Source organism: Poromitra crassiceps, assembly GCF_964638095.1.
Source record: "Poromitra crassiceps genome assembly, chromosome: 15".
NCBI classification, from domain to species: domain Eukaryota; kingdom Metazoa; phylum Chordata; class Actinopteri; order Beryciformes; family Melamphaidae; genus Poromitra; species Poromitra crassiceps.
In genome coordinates, this window is record NC_139634.1 from 28,968,796 (window position 1) to 28,984,310 (window position 15,515).

General features: G+C 41.9%; 4 protein-coding genes across 4 annotated transcripts; 2 read left to right on the forward strand and 2 right to left on the reverse strand.

The window, feature by feature from the left end:
* Positions 1–517: 517 nt before the first annotated feature.
* pttg1 (PTTG1 regulator of sister chromatid separation, securin) lies at positions 518–4,347 on the forward strand. The gene is made up of 6 exons (XM_083652431.1): positions 518–586; positions 1,559–1,651; positions 1,828–1,967; positions 2,108–2,189; positions 3,638–3,799; positions 3,897–4,347. Exons 2-6 carry the CDS (start codon positions 1,564–1,566, stop codon positions 3,977–3,979), a joined length of 555 nt encoding a protein of 184 aa, XP_083508557.1. The 5' UTR covers positions 518–586; positions 1,559–1,563; the 3' UTR covers positions 3,980–4,347.
* A 270-nt stretch (positions 4,348–4,617) lies between these two features.
* Positions 4,618–6,198, forward strand: sowahd (sosondowah ankyrin repeat domain family d). The gene has a single exon (XM_083652487.1). The coding sequence runs from the start codon at positions 5,026–5,028 to the stop codon at positions 6,049–6,051; it is 1,026 nt and encodes a 341-aa protein (XP_083508613.1). The 5' UTR covers positions 4,618–5,025; the 3' UTR covers positions 6,052–6,198.
* A 459-nt stretch (positions 6,199–6,657) lies between these two features.
* Positions 6,658–9,473, reverse strand: rpl39 (ribosomal protein L39). Its single transcript, XM_083652489.1, has 3 exons — positions 9,424–9,473; positions 8,945–9,048; positions 6,658–6,871 (listed from the first exon to the last, which is right to left on the reverse strand). Exons 1-3 carry the CDS (start codon positions 9,424–9,426, stop codon positions 6,823–6,825), a joined length of 156 nt encoding a protein of 51 aa, XP_083508615.1. The 5' UTR covers positions 9,427–9,473; the 3' UTR covers positions 6,658–6,822.
* Positions 9,474–10,130: 657 nt separating this feature from the next.
* On the reverse strand, positions 10,131–14,392 carry upf3b (UPF3B regulator of nonsense mediated mRNA decay). Its single transcript, XM_083652069.1, has 10 exons — positions 14,173–14,392; positions 13,777–13,883; positions 13,572–13,678; positions 13,370–13,468; positions 12,876–12,986; positions 12,725–12,768; positions 12,439–12,627; positions 12,173–12,330; positions 11,744–12,071; positions 10,131–11,275 (listed from the first exon to the last, which is right to left on the reverse strand). Exons 1-10 carry the CDS (start codon positions 14,281–14,283, stop codon positions 11,087–11,089), a joined length of 1,443 nt encoding a protein of 480 aa, XP_083508195.1. The 5' UTR covers positions 14,284–14,392; the 3' UTR covers positions 10,131–11,086.
* Positions 14,393–15,515: the final 1,123 nt, after the last annotated feature.

Sequence of the window (15,515 nt, forward strand, 5' to 3'; positions counted from 1 at the left end):
CCTGTTGTGTGACGCAAGCGTTCCGCCTATCTATTGGATGCACTGTGCGCACTGCCCACTAAAACCAGACACGACGTACCTCAAAGCCTATTGCGCACCGTTACACACAGTTTCGAGGAAACACAACGTTCAAACCGGAAATCGTAGCATACGGTGCACACCGTTTCAGAAATTGAACATACGCATGGCCTGTCGGGAATGTACCACTCTGTGGCAGCGTCTCCTCTCTGGGTATTAACTATTTGTATACAGTCCGTGGTATTAACAGGGGGATTATGATCACTTTACCTGAGTAGAGTACATTGAAAGTGTAGAATATTACAAAGTGTGTTAGATACACATTGAACTGCATGGTAGACTTGCACAACAAAAAATATTAGTTAAGGCAGCAGTGAACACTGAGACCCCCCTGCCAGATGGATCCGTCTGGGCAGAAGGGCCAGCGTCAGATTTGGTGCGACGACGACCAATAGAAAGATGGGTGACGATTTAAAAATGAGCCGGGGGGCGTGTCGTGACTGTGAGAGGGCATTCATATCAAAACACAGCAGCGGTTTGGTTTCTGAAGACAGCACACAGAGTCGAGGTAAATTTAGCCAATGTTTCTTCTGATATAAGCTTGCGTTATGATCACATTTCAACTCTTTAATTCCATTAACCTTTATTTTGTCAATGGTACGGACTCCGCTAACGTTAGTGACGAAGTAGACGAACGAGCAGCTAACTGAAAACTTGACAGTATTAGCAGCCAATGTAGCGGTTAATGTCGACTCGTTAGCTAGCATAAAATGTGATACAAAGATAGCGTTGGCGTCAGTTGGGTAACGTTAGCTTAGCTAAGTTAGTATAAAAAAAAGTTAGTATAAATTACCAAAAACCTTAACCAAATTAATTAGCTTAGCGTTAGTGTGATACTGACTGCATGGTGTGTGTTTGCCTAAATCACAGTAACGTGTTACGCTAACGTTATGATTAGCTTAGTGGAGTGCTTAGCCTAACGTTGCCTGAATGAAATGTTGGGCACAGGGCGTGAGAAATAAAGTAACGTTAATGTTACACAAACGTTAGCCTTTCAGCAGCATGGAGTTGCCAGAAGAGTAAAGTTACTAACGTTAAGTTCGAGCTAACTTCATTGCTGCATAGTGGCGAGAAGAATTTACATCTAGCTAGCTATCAATATCAAACACAATCAAATGTGCCACCATTTGGCTAGATTAGTATTACATGCGCTTTTGGAGAAGAATTGGTCAAAAGTATGGAGTACAGTGAGATTCTTTTGATTACTTTTAATGGCTTGGAGGACATGTATCAAAATTGACGAATATACTGGTGTTTCTATTCAGGTGGAGATCTAAAAATTTGACACAGGTGCAAGCAAAACACTAATGAGGGTTTCCAACTTACAAAACCCTCATTAGTGTTTTACTTGCACCTGTGTTTTCCCTGCTTTTTCAACACAAAATGGCCCCCGTGAAAAGGGTGTATTCTGGTTAAAATAATAAGAATGTGGTGGTGTGTGTCATTTGATGTAATTAAAAATTGTCACGTGTGTTTACAGGTAAAATGGCCAACATACAAGTGAACTTTGAGGGGGAAAATGCAATCCTTGCACCTACACTGAAAATGCGACAGCGGCTTCAGTCTGCTCCAGGTATGAATATTTTTCAACATCACTTCAATGCATTGGTTGGTGGTGGGTCTGTAGCTAAGCATGCATCATACATTATGTTTCTGGTCTCTGCAGTATTACAGCACTATATATCTCCATTGCATCCTATGTCGATAACTGATGCATAGCTTTATTATTTTAACCATTTTGTTTTCCAGATAACATGTTGAAAACTCCAACTGCCAAAAAGTTTCATACTCCTCTGCTGTCTGCTCGTAAGGCTTTGGGCGCAGTCAACAAGTTCTCATTCTCAACTCCTGCCATAAAAGGACAAGAGAAAAAGACACAGGTCACAGAGGTCAGTTTAAAACATGTTAATGAAGACCAGAAAAGTGGTGTGAGCCTGAGGTTGTCCGTCTTTATGAAGAGCAATAAAACAACTTTCTGCTCTCAATCTCAAAACTGGACATGTCTTAACACAAGACCTGTTTTCCACAGGAAACCAAAGTCAAATGTGTTCCGGAGAACAAAGTGGAGGAATACCCAGACATTGAGGGGTTCTTTCCTTACGACCCACTAGGTAATTCAGTAGCAATTGTATTTCTTGGTTGAATTTTTGTAATAAAATGTTTTGTTTTTTAAACATGGTCATATTTTAGCCACATTCCCACAGGCATTGAGAAATGCTGGTCTATGTTGTGTACACTCTGGCAATAGTAATTTGACCGCATAATACAGATGATTCTGACGGAACCCCCCTTTTTTTGTTGACCCAGAAGTGGATTGAAAATAAATCACCTCCCCCTTATTTTTTTTTCTTTCTTTTTACTAGGATGCAGTGTTGTCGTACTTGAGTCCAGGACTCAGATTTGATTCATTTTCAGGACTTGTGACACAACTTGGACTTGAGCACTGATGACTGAGTTGACTTGGAATTATTAATTGATAGACTTTTTTTTTGTAACGGGCCCTAATAATTTGGCATAAGATTGATGGCTATATTAAAGGGATACTTCGCATTTTAGGTCTAGCCCTATTTGCTACTTACCAATGGTGATGTTGATTGGTAGCGCTTTCTCAGCATAATCCATACTGTTTTGGGATGCACGATATATCGGCAATCATATCGGTATCGGCCGATGTTAGTCATTTTTTAACATATCGGTATCGGCCCGATGTTGCAATGTTAATATCGGTTATCATTATCAGCCAAATTCTCCACATTGAGATGAAATAATGCAGTAAAGCTATGATTTATGGGCTTTTACACATGTTTTTGAAATAAAGAAACGCATTACTTTTTCAAATTCAGTGTTTACATGTGTTTTTCAGTATGTACAAAGCAATGTTAATATCGGTGATCGGTATCGGCCAAAATTTTCATATCGGTGCATCCCTAATACTGTTCCTCTTAGTAGCTCTGGAAAGTTGGGCAAAAATGAATGGAAGGTCAATGGGGTCACGGTCCTGTATGTACACGCTGACTGAAGCTCACTGAAATGTACTTGTACCTGGATGAAATTTTAGTGAGCCTCAGTCAGCTTGTACATACAGGAGTGTGAACCCACACTTGACCTTGCATTCGTTTTTACCAATCTTTCCAGAGCTACTAATGAGGAACAGCATGGATTGTGCTGAGAAAAAAAACTCTACCATCCTATCAACATCATCATTGCTAAGTAGCAAATGGGGCTAGACTTTAAAAAATGTTAACGATCCCTTTAATGCAGTTACATTAGTCAGTTTCGTGGAAGGGCAGGCGCTTGTGTTCGACATGTGGATTCACGCTCATGTTCAGTAACTTCAGGCTCTGACTTGGCCATGTAATGGGCACTCAACTCAGACTCTACTTTGGTGACCCGGACTTGGAGTCTAACTCAAGATATAGAGACTTGACTATTGTTAGGAATTGTTAGGATGCTATTAATATAAGGTCAATTGACTCCAAAGTGAACGGTGGGATCTGTTTTGGGAAGATGGTTCAATTTAAGCAAGTTTCACCTGAAGGTTTGTGCCTTGTTGTTTCAGAGTTTGAGAAGTATTATGTACCTGAACAGTTGGTTCGTCTCGGTGACCTTGCACTGCCTGGACTGGGTTGTTTCCCGCAAACTCCCAGTGTCTGGGAGGAAGAACTGGAAACGATTAAACCACTCACACCCCGGGCACCTTTCAACATGGCACAAGGTTCAGGTAATTGTTACTTGGCCAGTATCACACTTGTCATAGGTTTGAAACTGTTGAAACTACTGGCATCATTCAACTGTTCTCTTTGCACTTCCTCTTTCAGACTCTTGTGCAGCAGAGCTTGATGCCTTCCTTCAGACGATTGATGAGCTGACTGTTCCAGAAGAATGTGCCCCTTTTTCTTAATTAATGTAGACTGACTGACTATTACTGACTGAATTTGTTTATTGTATATTGACTTCAGCCTTCTTTCCAGAATGTGACTTTTGTTTGTTTATTGTGATTTCGTTTGATTGAAATAAAGTTACGTTTTACCAGTCACCCTTATTTGTCCATTCCCAGGTCTGTAGCCGTTACCATTAGCTTGAGGCCTTCCTTCAGACGATTGATGAGCTGACTGTTCCAGAAGAATGTGACTGAATTTGTTTATTGTAGACTGACTGACTATTACTGACTTAATTTGTTTATTGTATATTGACTTCAGCCTTCTTTCCAGAATGTGACTTGTTTGTTTATTGTGATTTCGTTTGATTGAAATAAAGTTTACGTTTTACCAGTCACCGTTATTTGTCCATTCCCAGGTCTGTAGCCGTTACCATTAATTTATAAGTAATGAATTAAGTGTGAGTCAGCTTGCTGACTGGCTGTTAAGGCATTCAGGGAAGTACTTCCTCCTTTCAGGTCTCAGTAAGTGGTCACATGTGAGGGCTACTCGCTATTGGTTTTGCCAGAGATTAGAATGAACTTTGTCTCAATTCCTCTTGTTAGGGAAGCAGAATCTCTGAGTGAACCAGAAACTTCGCTTTTTGGGATAATCTGAACACTACAGCCTCTCAGGACTGCATATTGTTTTTACTCATGCTTGATACACTAGACGCAGAAGGGTTGAATGAGCGTCGGTATGCGCTTTGGGCACAGGTGAGTGCAACTGCTGTGGCTCAAATTTTGAGGAACAAAAATCTGTCTTGTGCTTAACTTGTTTGCAGAATGAGGAACTACGTCCATTTTACACTTGAACGGCTTGTTATGACATTTTTGTTCACGCATTTATTTTTTTTGGCCGTTATTAGGTCTATTGTAAACAAATGCTGTTCTCTTCAGGACACAGAATGAACCAGTCGAGTGGAAGGAACATATTTCCAGTATAATTTGAGACTGATATCCCCGGGGTTTTGTCCAAGTAAAGGAAGGGAAACTCGCCAAGATCCCTGTACGGAGAGACAATCGGCAACATGTACGAGAGCGGCATTCAGTCGCTAAATTATGCTGAATCTGCAGCCGGGGCTAGCAGAGGACAAGGATCTGAACCAGCACAAAACAATACCGACACCCACGGGAGGACAGCGGGACACGGGACTGTGGTGGAGCGGCTGTCCAGATATGGCATACAGGTTTTGCCCAGCGCTTTCCAGCGTAGGTCGATGCTGCATAGGCAGCAAGAAGTGTCCGCCACTGAGCCAGGTGCACTTCATAAGAAACTCTCTGTTGTTGACGGGTCAGAAAGAGGGTCGCTCACACCGGCTATGCGCAAAAGATATCTGAAAGACTTGCTGTTGAACGACCCATCGCAGAGCGGATTTAGCAGCGTGCTGTCTTCAAAAAGTTCCTGTGCGTTTTCGAGGGATGAGCAGGACGGCCAGGGCACAGACTGGGCTTTATATCCAATGGAGCACGCATGGATGTTGTCCGCGGTAGATGGAAACTATGAGACCATTCTGGACTTCATATCCGAGGATCCCTATCTGTTGACCAGGAAGGACTTCATCAGCGGCTTCTCTGTGCTGCACTGGCTCGCCAAGAGGGGACAGGACGAGACCCTGATCAGACTCCTGAGACACGCTGAGAAAGAGCAGATTCCCGTCAATGTGAACCTGAGGGGCAGCGGGGGGCTCACGCCGCTGCACGTCGCCACTATGCACGGCCACTACATGGTGATTAAACTCCTGGTCGGTGCTTTCGGTGCTAACGTGGATGCCATGGACTACAATGGGAAAAGACCCTGGCAGTATCTGAAGGGGAACGCCCCGCAGGAGATGAAGGAGCTGCTCGGGACATGGGACGATCAACACAGCTGCGGGTTTGCGCACAATGTCAACAACAACTGCGCCAACGCAGTAAACCTGGCCGCACATGAAGCCGAGGAGGAGGGAGGAGGCAGAGATGAAGTAGACTATTTTGATCGCACTAAAAGAAGTGGGAGCTGGCGATTTGGGTCTTTCAGGAAGCTGCTATCCCCATTTTTCGGCAGCAAAAGTTGAGTGGATGATAAGGCAACCGTTTTATCAGTTAGCCAGTTCATTGTATGCGTTTGGCATAAATCATATTTGTGCCCAATCCATGTTTAGTAACACAAAATGCTTCTAATGTGCAATAACTTCCATTAAACCTGATTTATTCATTTGAAAACAAAACCACTTTTGTAGCCTACTCAAGTTTCAGTATTTGCTAGACTTGGTGCCCAGCAGTAAGTACAGTAGAATATGGCTGACGTGGCAATTCTTTCCTGGTTTTAGCACCATAAACATTTCATTACTGGTCTATTCAGCTTCTTTGACTTATTGTGGTAGCCCTTGTGACCAAGCGGCAAAGCCAGATCTCATCATTATATCATAAAAAGCTAATTATAAAACCAACCTGAATCAATCTTGGCTCTGAAAAATCTAATGACATCGATGTTCACTTTTAGTGTGTGTGGTTTGGCCAGAAAGTGGGGGGAAAAACGTATGGACTGCTGCCATCTTTCTGCACAGCTGCATCAGCATTATCCTAAACCCACTTAGTGTTTTGTTCCTTTGGAAAAAGAGTCAGCCTTCCAAAATATTGCTCATGAAATACTAAAAACCTCCATAAAGCCACATTTCTGGTTTGATCACAAATCTTTTATTGTCAAACACGAGCATAACCAGAGTATCTGTACAAAAAGACTGCTGTTCCAGATAGCATGGCTTCCTCCCCAGGTCAGGCCCAGCAGCTGGGGCTATTGGTAGATGGAGATGCAGGGGAAGCTGGAGATCCAAAGAGCCACATGCTTACAGGCCAAGCTTGGTCCTCCTCCAGTGTCTCCTCTTGGAGTTGTACCTGCAAAGTAAAAAGGCCAACTGTCAGGAGTGATAACTAGGGGACAGTCTCGCTTTCATTACAAAGTTACAAAGTCTAATCTTTGTACAAAACGACACTGACATGACTTATTGTCCTAGTAACTTTATAAAATGCTTGAGTTGCCCCTTTTACTGATGTGCCATGGAATTTTCACATGTGGTGGAAACTATACCGTTATATTAGTCAACTTTCCAGCAGTTCTGTTGTCAAGTCAACTAGTAGGCTACATCATCCAGCAATTGGTTACGGTAATTTAATTGTGCCCCAATTAAATGATACCCAATAAACAATTCATAAAATAAAGACAAACTTGCACCATTAAAAGATAATTTGTCACTGTATCAAAGGATAGCTAGAAGATTTATTCTAAGATATTCTCCCTCCTGTCTGGTCGCAATCAAAACAGGCTATTTATAGACTCAAGTCTAAAACTAAAAATGGTACACCAGGGTTGACCGAGATCAAGGTTGAATAGCACAGCCTGTCATAACATTTGAAGTGATGGAAATCAGTCTGCAACACAAGACATATTGGAGCTCCCATTTCCTTGTTTAAATCTCTGAGTATTTTGACTGTTGTATAAAGTCTAATTGGGTGTCGACTTCGTAAATATACCACAGCCAGGGGGTCAATAAAGTGCAATCCTATTCATAGTATTCCGATGTGGTCACAAGCCTTTTTCCTACCAATATGGCGCTACAATACACACAGCTCATTGGCTGTAAGTGTCACTTGATTGTAATCACCTGTTTATTGATCACAATCACCTGTTTTCCTACCAAAATGGCCGTGTGGTGATGTAACTGAATACTATCTATATCTACTTCATTGACAATTCAGTCAAGCAATTCACGAAACCAATCACGTGTCAAGACTTAAGACTGGAAAAAGTTTAGTCACTGGAAAGTCTCATTTGTTTTTACAGTCACCTTGACTGCATCTCTAAATGGCAAACTTAAATCCACCATTCTCCATTGGTATACTGGTTATAGGAGCAGCCCATTTTTAATGATCGACTGAACATAGTAAAATTGATGGACACTGATAGTCCCAGCCTTCACATTCAAATAAGGGAACATAGTAAAATTAGAAGCATTTGCAAAGCAGAGTTGAAAGCATGGAGATGCAGCCAATCCAAGCCACATCCTCAGCAACGCATCTCACCCACAGTGAGCCATTTTAGTCATTGTTGGATTACCATTTTGTTTTCAAGTATTTCAACATTTACACACCGAAGAAACGATACATAAAAGGGGTATTCACTATGCAATGGCATTTATTACCTCTCAGCAAAAACACAATCTACCCAACTGTAAGGTCAAGTTAATATTGGTGTGCCAGCTGAGCTTCCTCTTTCAGATGTCACAGCTACAGAGCATCCTCATCACCAGGTCGGTAAACAGGAGTAAAGGCTCCATAGCAGCACGATGCTCTCAGCAGGATTAATGACAGCACTCCACAAACCAGAAGTGCTGCAATTGCAGACCTGCTTTACATAATGACCACAGATGATTGTGTGCCAGCTTTGTGTGTGAATTCACTGTCACATCATGTGTCACTGCATGTATGAAGCTCATGATGAAATGCAGCATTTAGGAGTGTTAAATCATTACAAAACAGCCTAGCTACAGTAGGTAGCATGCTTTTATAATACCTTCTATCTTTGGGGAAATGTTTTATTTTTCTTCAGCATGGATATATTCAGAACAAGTAAGAAAGCAAGACACAATGTACAGATTATTCCTTAGGCACGTTAATAGTTTTGATAGGTGAAAGGGACTTCTGAATGGGAAGCATCCTGTGTGGTTATGTGGATATCTAATAATGGTTTCAATACAGTAGAAGGGAAATTTTGTCCACTGACAAACGTGGTTTTTATGCATGTGTGCACATACATATGGTTGAGATCAAGCATTTCACTGGCCACTTCGAATTTGAGAAGAGACCAAACTCCCCTTCTGCTGTATTGAAAACGTAACTGTCAGGTGTCCACACAGTATCACTCTACCTTTAGGACAATCAGGCAGTCAAAAAGAGAGATCATGAACACACCTGATCTTGTTACCAGTCTTCATTCTGATCCACTGTGGGATGGGCCTGTTCTGTTTCTGCTTCTTGGCGAGAAAGCGCTTGATCCTGAAAGTCTTGTGGGACGACTGGGGACAGGAGATCGAGATTTAGCGTTAGCAGTATGTAAACACAGCGGCCGAAATGCATAACGTTGCAGGCCCTGAACAGAACCGTGTTCTTAAACTAATTAATATTTAAAGAGTTCAAGCCAATACGCCGACTGCAAACATGTGTGAATGAAGCTGAGCGGGCAGCCAGAAAAATTCGTTTAGCTTGACATGCGTAATGCAACACAGCGGCTACCTGCTAGCACCAATATAAAGCGTTTATATACTAATATCAGACACCTTCACACAACATACAGACTATTCAGGGGCCATTGGTACATTTATTATGCAGCCTATATGTCGATGTAAGCCCATAACTGCTGTGGACGCAGATGTTTTGAGATTTATATTTACCATTTTGTCCACAGTCCTTTCCCCACTATGGCGGCGGGCGAAGAGAGAGAGAAGGAAGGGAAGCGGAAGTAATGTATGCGGTGTTAGCCAATGAGCGTCGCCAAACTGGCTCTGCAGTACTCTGCAGGCTCCGAACAGCGACACCATGTGGGCTTTTCTAATACCTACACAATACGCGTTCACAATTTCCTATTGTTAGGGGAAGAGGATTGCAATTGCAAGGTTAGAGGATTAGGACAACTCAATAAAACACGAGTTGTTTTCCCCCCACAAAGTGACTTTATATTCAAGGCATTCTGACGTTCTTTCCTTGATTGAGTGGTCCAATCCTCTTCTGTACTAAGGAGACTTGACACATTTCAATAGTTTTCTATGGCTGATATATTTGGCAGCTGGACTACAATGCAGTGCAGAATATCCAGTTAAAACAATGTAGGTTTTGCTTGAGAAAACAGGAAAGGGTTCAATCTGAAAAATAACTAGTAATGTAAAATAGCAAGCTAAATTCTGGACAACTTCATTTGTGTTGTTTCAGTGGTTAATTAGGCCTAACTGAACTTGTATCAGGATGTAGCTAAGTGCTAAAACACACTTGAACATCATATTCATTAAGAATTCACATTTATCTTAAGTCCATAGTAAATAGAGAGAGAAAAAACATCAAACATGTACATTTTAATAAAGAACTTGTTTTATTTCTAGTCCAAAGTGTCTATGGTAGCATCAACAGTTGTGATGTTTTCATGCTGTATTCAATTTAGTGCATCACAGATTCATGTTTTAAGGGGGAGAGGCATCGCAGATTATAAAAGGGGAAGGCCACAGGTTGATCACACACATTGAAGTTTGCATGCAGGCTGGAAACGAGGCATGGTTCTCACACTTCAATACAGTCAAAATGGCTATTTCTTCTCAATCAGTGTGGATGAACAAAAAGGACAATGATTCCCTGCTTCTGGGGTAAACAAAGTAAATATAGACAATGTCCTGCAGTACATGTACAAACTGTAACTATTTTACGGTTACAGACGATTCACCTTTTTTTCTCTAAAGCTAGAAATAGCTAGATACATTTAGCTCCCCAGGTAGAGTAAGAACCAATGTAATTTGCATGTGTACACCTTCAAATTAAATTGTTAATGCTACAATGAAAGTTTCTACATTGCATGTAAATACATAGCATATAAACTATAATGAGCTGCACAATGCTGATACACATTAACAGGAAAGCTAAATGCAGGTGTCTGTTGTAAAGTTACTTGTTTCATGTCCACAGTGTGGTGTTGTTGAGCAAGCTAAAAGCCAAATGTTTGCAGTGTGTATAACACTTTACATCGGAACAACAATACTGAAATAAGGTCACTTTGAGTTCAAGTGGTCTGAGAACGCTTTGGCTTAACCTACTATGCCCTAGAGCCGGTCTCTTGCGTTTACAAAGTGCAAGGTTGCCCTTACCTTCCCTGACAAACAAAATAAAAGAGGGTCACAATTGAGGCACTAGGAGGCACCACTGTCACATCACTGCCTCTGACTGAGATTGGGAGATGCAGCCCTACTTGAATAGCAGAGACTGTGGCCCTGTGATGCCAGAGCGCTGCTCCGAGCCTTGCAGGCCTGTCTGCCTCTCCCCACCTGACTTCTCATGCCATTTGTAGAAATTAGATCAATCTTCTCCCTTGTCGTGGGCTCTCTTAGACTCGGGATCTGGCTTCCTGTCACCACCATGGGATTCTCCCCCTCCACCACCTCCCCCTCCCCCTCCACCTCCACCACCACCACCACCACCACCACCACCTCCTCCTCGATTGCGGCTTCTTGCACCTGGCTGGTACAGCTGAATAGCGGGCCGATCCTGATACACAAGGAAAGATTAAGGTTACAAATAACCAAGGGTGGAAGTCACTAATTAGATTTACTCACAATACTGTAATTGAGTAGCTTTATTGTGTACCTTTTGATTTTTTTCTTGTTTTAAAGTCAGCAATTTTACTTACTTTTACTTAGGTACATTTCTGCTCAATAATTGTACTTTGTATCTTAAATCACTTATGGAGGACAAACTTTGTACTTTCTCCACAACCATCAGAAAGAAGAGTAATCTGTTTTTTTCTTTGTGCACTTCAATGTGTAATTTACAAATTTCCCAATTAAAAAATAATGTAGTTTGAGCTCTGTAGTCTCATCCTTCCCATCTAATAATGTTCTGTTTTCTAAAAAGAGCAGCAAAGGAAGGATACTTATTACTTCTACTACTCGAGTAGGACATTACTACTCTTTCCACCACTGAAAACTTCATGATAGGAGGGAGTGGAGTCATTACCTTGTTTCGTAGCCGATCTCTTTTCATGTTCTCTTCCTTTCTGTTGTCTTTGGCGGACTTCTCTGGCCTCTCGCCGTGAGCGGAGTCTGCGGCGCTCTCTCCCTTTTTCTTCTCCCAAGTGCGGTCTTTCTCTTTCTTCACCTCCTCCTCTCGCTTCCTGCAGGCATTCTCTCCATCGTGTCGCTCTCTCCTCCTTCGCCGATCCTCGTCCTGACGCCTGATGCGCTCCCTCTCTTTCTGGCGGCGCTCCCTGTCCCTCTCCCGTTCGCGCTCCCTGTCTCGATCCACTTCGCGCTCCCGGAACTCCTTGCGTCCATCTTCGTCCACTCTGTGTGTGAGGCACAAATGTGGCTTAAACATTGTGTAAAGTGGAACAGCTGGAACAGTGTCTTCAAAATGAGTTAAAATCTGAGAGTATGCTCAACTCACTTCCGCCCCCGATCTTCCCTATTTTCGATGTTCTGCCGTTTCTTTAGCTCAGAAATCCCCACGGCTCTATCATCTTTAACTGGCTTCTCTGTTTTTTTTGCCTTTTCCTTAGGTTTCTCTGAATCTGCATCATCTCCTCTGTCTGGCTTCCTCAGGAGCTAGACAGTGGCAAATCAAGACAAAACAATTACTCTTTTAGGTAAAACATTTTAACATAACATTCAGCAAAATAATTATTTCCGCTATAGTACGGTACACACACACACCTTGATTTTTGGTTCTTCTTTAACCTGGTCTTTCTCTTTCTCCAGCGGTTTATCAGCTCTCTTTGTCTTCTCTGCCTCTTTGCGCTTCCTCCTGTCCTCCTCTCTCCACTTGCGGCGCTCCTCGTCACGCACGCGTTTGCGTTCAAGCTCCCTCCTCCTTCTCTCCTCTTTCTTTTCCTCCCGGATTCTCTGAACAACATGAAAATACAGTAGGATGAGGCCAGCTTCCATCGTGCAAAGTAAAACCCCCAGAACAGCACAGTATTGAGCCACAATACACATTTACCTGTTTATTCTTCAGGAAGTCCAGGAGAGGAGTTGTCTTTTTAGCTTGAAGAAGCAAAAGGGCAAATTTAAATTTATTTCAATAGGACTCCACAAATAAATCCACCTCTGCTAGCAATGGACAACATTATCTTTATTTCATGTTTACTTACCTACAAGTTCCTTTGATTTCGCCTCAATCTCTTCCAACAGAGTCTCGGGTGTAGATGTAAATTTTTCATCATCTGCGTTATAGTATTCCAGGAATTTCTTGTAATCAGGATCTGAAATAAAATTACATGCATAAAAATGTGATTAATTCTTGCAAGGCAGATTCTCTCATCGCTTTATATATGGTTATGTATTTTACAGGCATTTTATGTACAGTAAGTAGAACATTTTCAATTGAATGTGCATACAACTATGAGTTGAAGGACTGACCTTTACATGAGCTGACATATGATTTTATTATTATTATTATTAGTAGTAGTATTAGTATGCTGACTCATCTTATCAACAATTGCAAATAGGTGAAATTACTTTTTGGTAAATCTGACAATGTACACAAATTGTTTGTGGTTGGTTAAATGCTAAAATGTTCTACTGTAATAATCACCTAATATCACACTCAGATTTTGTGCTCAATGAACAAGTCAATCATCTTTACCTTCATCTATTGTTCCACATTTCGCATCCCTTTTTTTGGTTCTTTTCTTCGCAGTCTTTTGAAAAGGTGCAAACTCCACAACGGCAGAGTATTCCTGTCCTGTTTAGAAACCACAGTGTGTGAACAACAGTAAGCAGTTCTTCTCAGAGAAAACAATTACATTTGATTAGTCAATGTAATTATATATGAATGGTCTTCATACCTCTGCTGTCTATGAATACATATCCATCAAATCGATCTCTGAAGAGAACAATATCGTCTTGATTTTTGAAGTTAATGTATGCCCTTGCAAAGAGGTGGGGATAAAGGCTAAAAGGAACAAAAATGTCAGTGTGTGCGATGAGTAAAAACAACATTAGACTCATATTACTATAGTATTAAAGGTGATCTCGTATTGGCCACTCCACCTGGTGTCATTGGAGAAAAACTCCAGGTAGTCCATCTCTGGAAGTGGCTGTAGCTGCTCCTCCAGCTCCTCCTTGGTCAGACTTGGTGGTAAACGTCTTATCACAATCTAACAGAAGGGGAGTTGAATGGGTTAGCACTAGCAGAATTTGGGGAACAATCACAGATATAGCGTTACATAGCAACAGTTAATATAACTTAACTTGGGGAAGTCAATTTGGCTAGCTTCAAATGTTGTCGTTTAATTTATTACATGGATCACATAGATATTAAATGTGACAAAACGTTCCAATAACCCTAATAACTTAAGATTGTGTAGTTTGTATGGAATTGTAACGTTACGTACGCTAGTATTTCTAGACGATACCCAACGTTAGCTAACTTAGCTAGCAAGTTACCTTTGTCATGGCCTCTTTCTTTTCCTTGATCCTCTCTGTCCTTTCTCCATCTTCAATCATTTTTTCCGCTCGTCTATCCTTCGGGCGAGTGTTTTCCTTGTCTTCCTTCATTGTTGAAACGCTACTTTGTTCCACGATTAAATTTCAGACCCATCCAGACTTATCTGTTTACTTTTTAGCAAGTTAGCCCCCAGCTAGCAAACGCATTAACTAAGCACCAGCTTCCTCTTTGGCGGTAACGGCCGTAGTTCCAAAACGTTCCACAGGGGGGTGCGCGCTGTGCTCAAAACAACACAGTACGCCGCCAGGAAGTGAACGAATGACCGTCAGTCGTCAGACTCTCAGGTCATTCGACATTTTGCTAGCTTCCCTGGATTAGCAAAAATAAATTGGGGAAGCTAGCTTTTGGACACCTCGTTCCTCTTCGTCTCTGTCTTATTCAACGCTGAAATGTGGTATGAAATCCTGCCCGGGCTTGGCATCATGACGGCGTGCCTGATCGTTCCTGGGGTCGCGACTGCATGGATCCATAAGTTCACTAACGGGGGAAAGGTGAGCAATGCTAGCTAGCAGCTAATGGTTGTAAACAGTGAACCTGCTGTCATCTACCACCATGTAGCTATAATGATGAGTCTCCAACAACTTGAAGTGAGTCTTCCTCTGTTGTGTATTTAGGAAAAGAGGATCGCACGAGTTCCCTGGCACTGGTATCTGATGGAGAGAGACAAGCGGGTGTCCGGGACAGGAGAATACCACAACTCTAAGGTCAACATCCATCTTCTGTGTGCCAATACTACCCATAAAACTGGGATGATCTTAAAGACTCAAATTGTGTTAATCTATTTGCGTTTCTCTCCCAACAGGGACTGGAGAACATCCACTGAAGACTGGATTGCAAGATGCGCATGATAATACTCGTTGTACATTAAAGTATTGTTTCACATTCAGTTGTGTGCATTGTAATTGATTAATGCAGTCATCCAGATAGACAAGGGGCTGGGTTACTATAACTAAGATGATATACACATTTGTGTATCTTATGGAGTTTTTAATTTAGAGGTGGTGAAGCTTGTACAGTGTGTGTACCTACCATTCAATATATAATGCTGTCCCAGATAGCAATGACACGTTGGCACAGCGGCCGGTGGCTCAACGGTGGCAGAACGTTGGGAGCCAACCTCGGGCGCCGGTGGCATCACGTTCCCACAACGTTGGAAACAGGTTCGCTTACAGTGTACTGTAAACAGTCCTCTGCACGCAATTTCATTATTTTTATGTTTATCTTTAAACCGTATATGGCAGTGTTATGTCCAAATTTAACTATGCGAGGTTTAAAAAAAAAA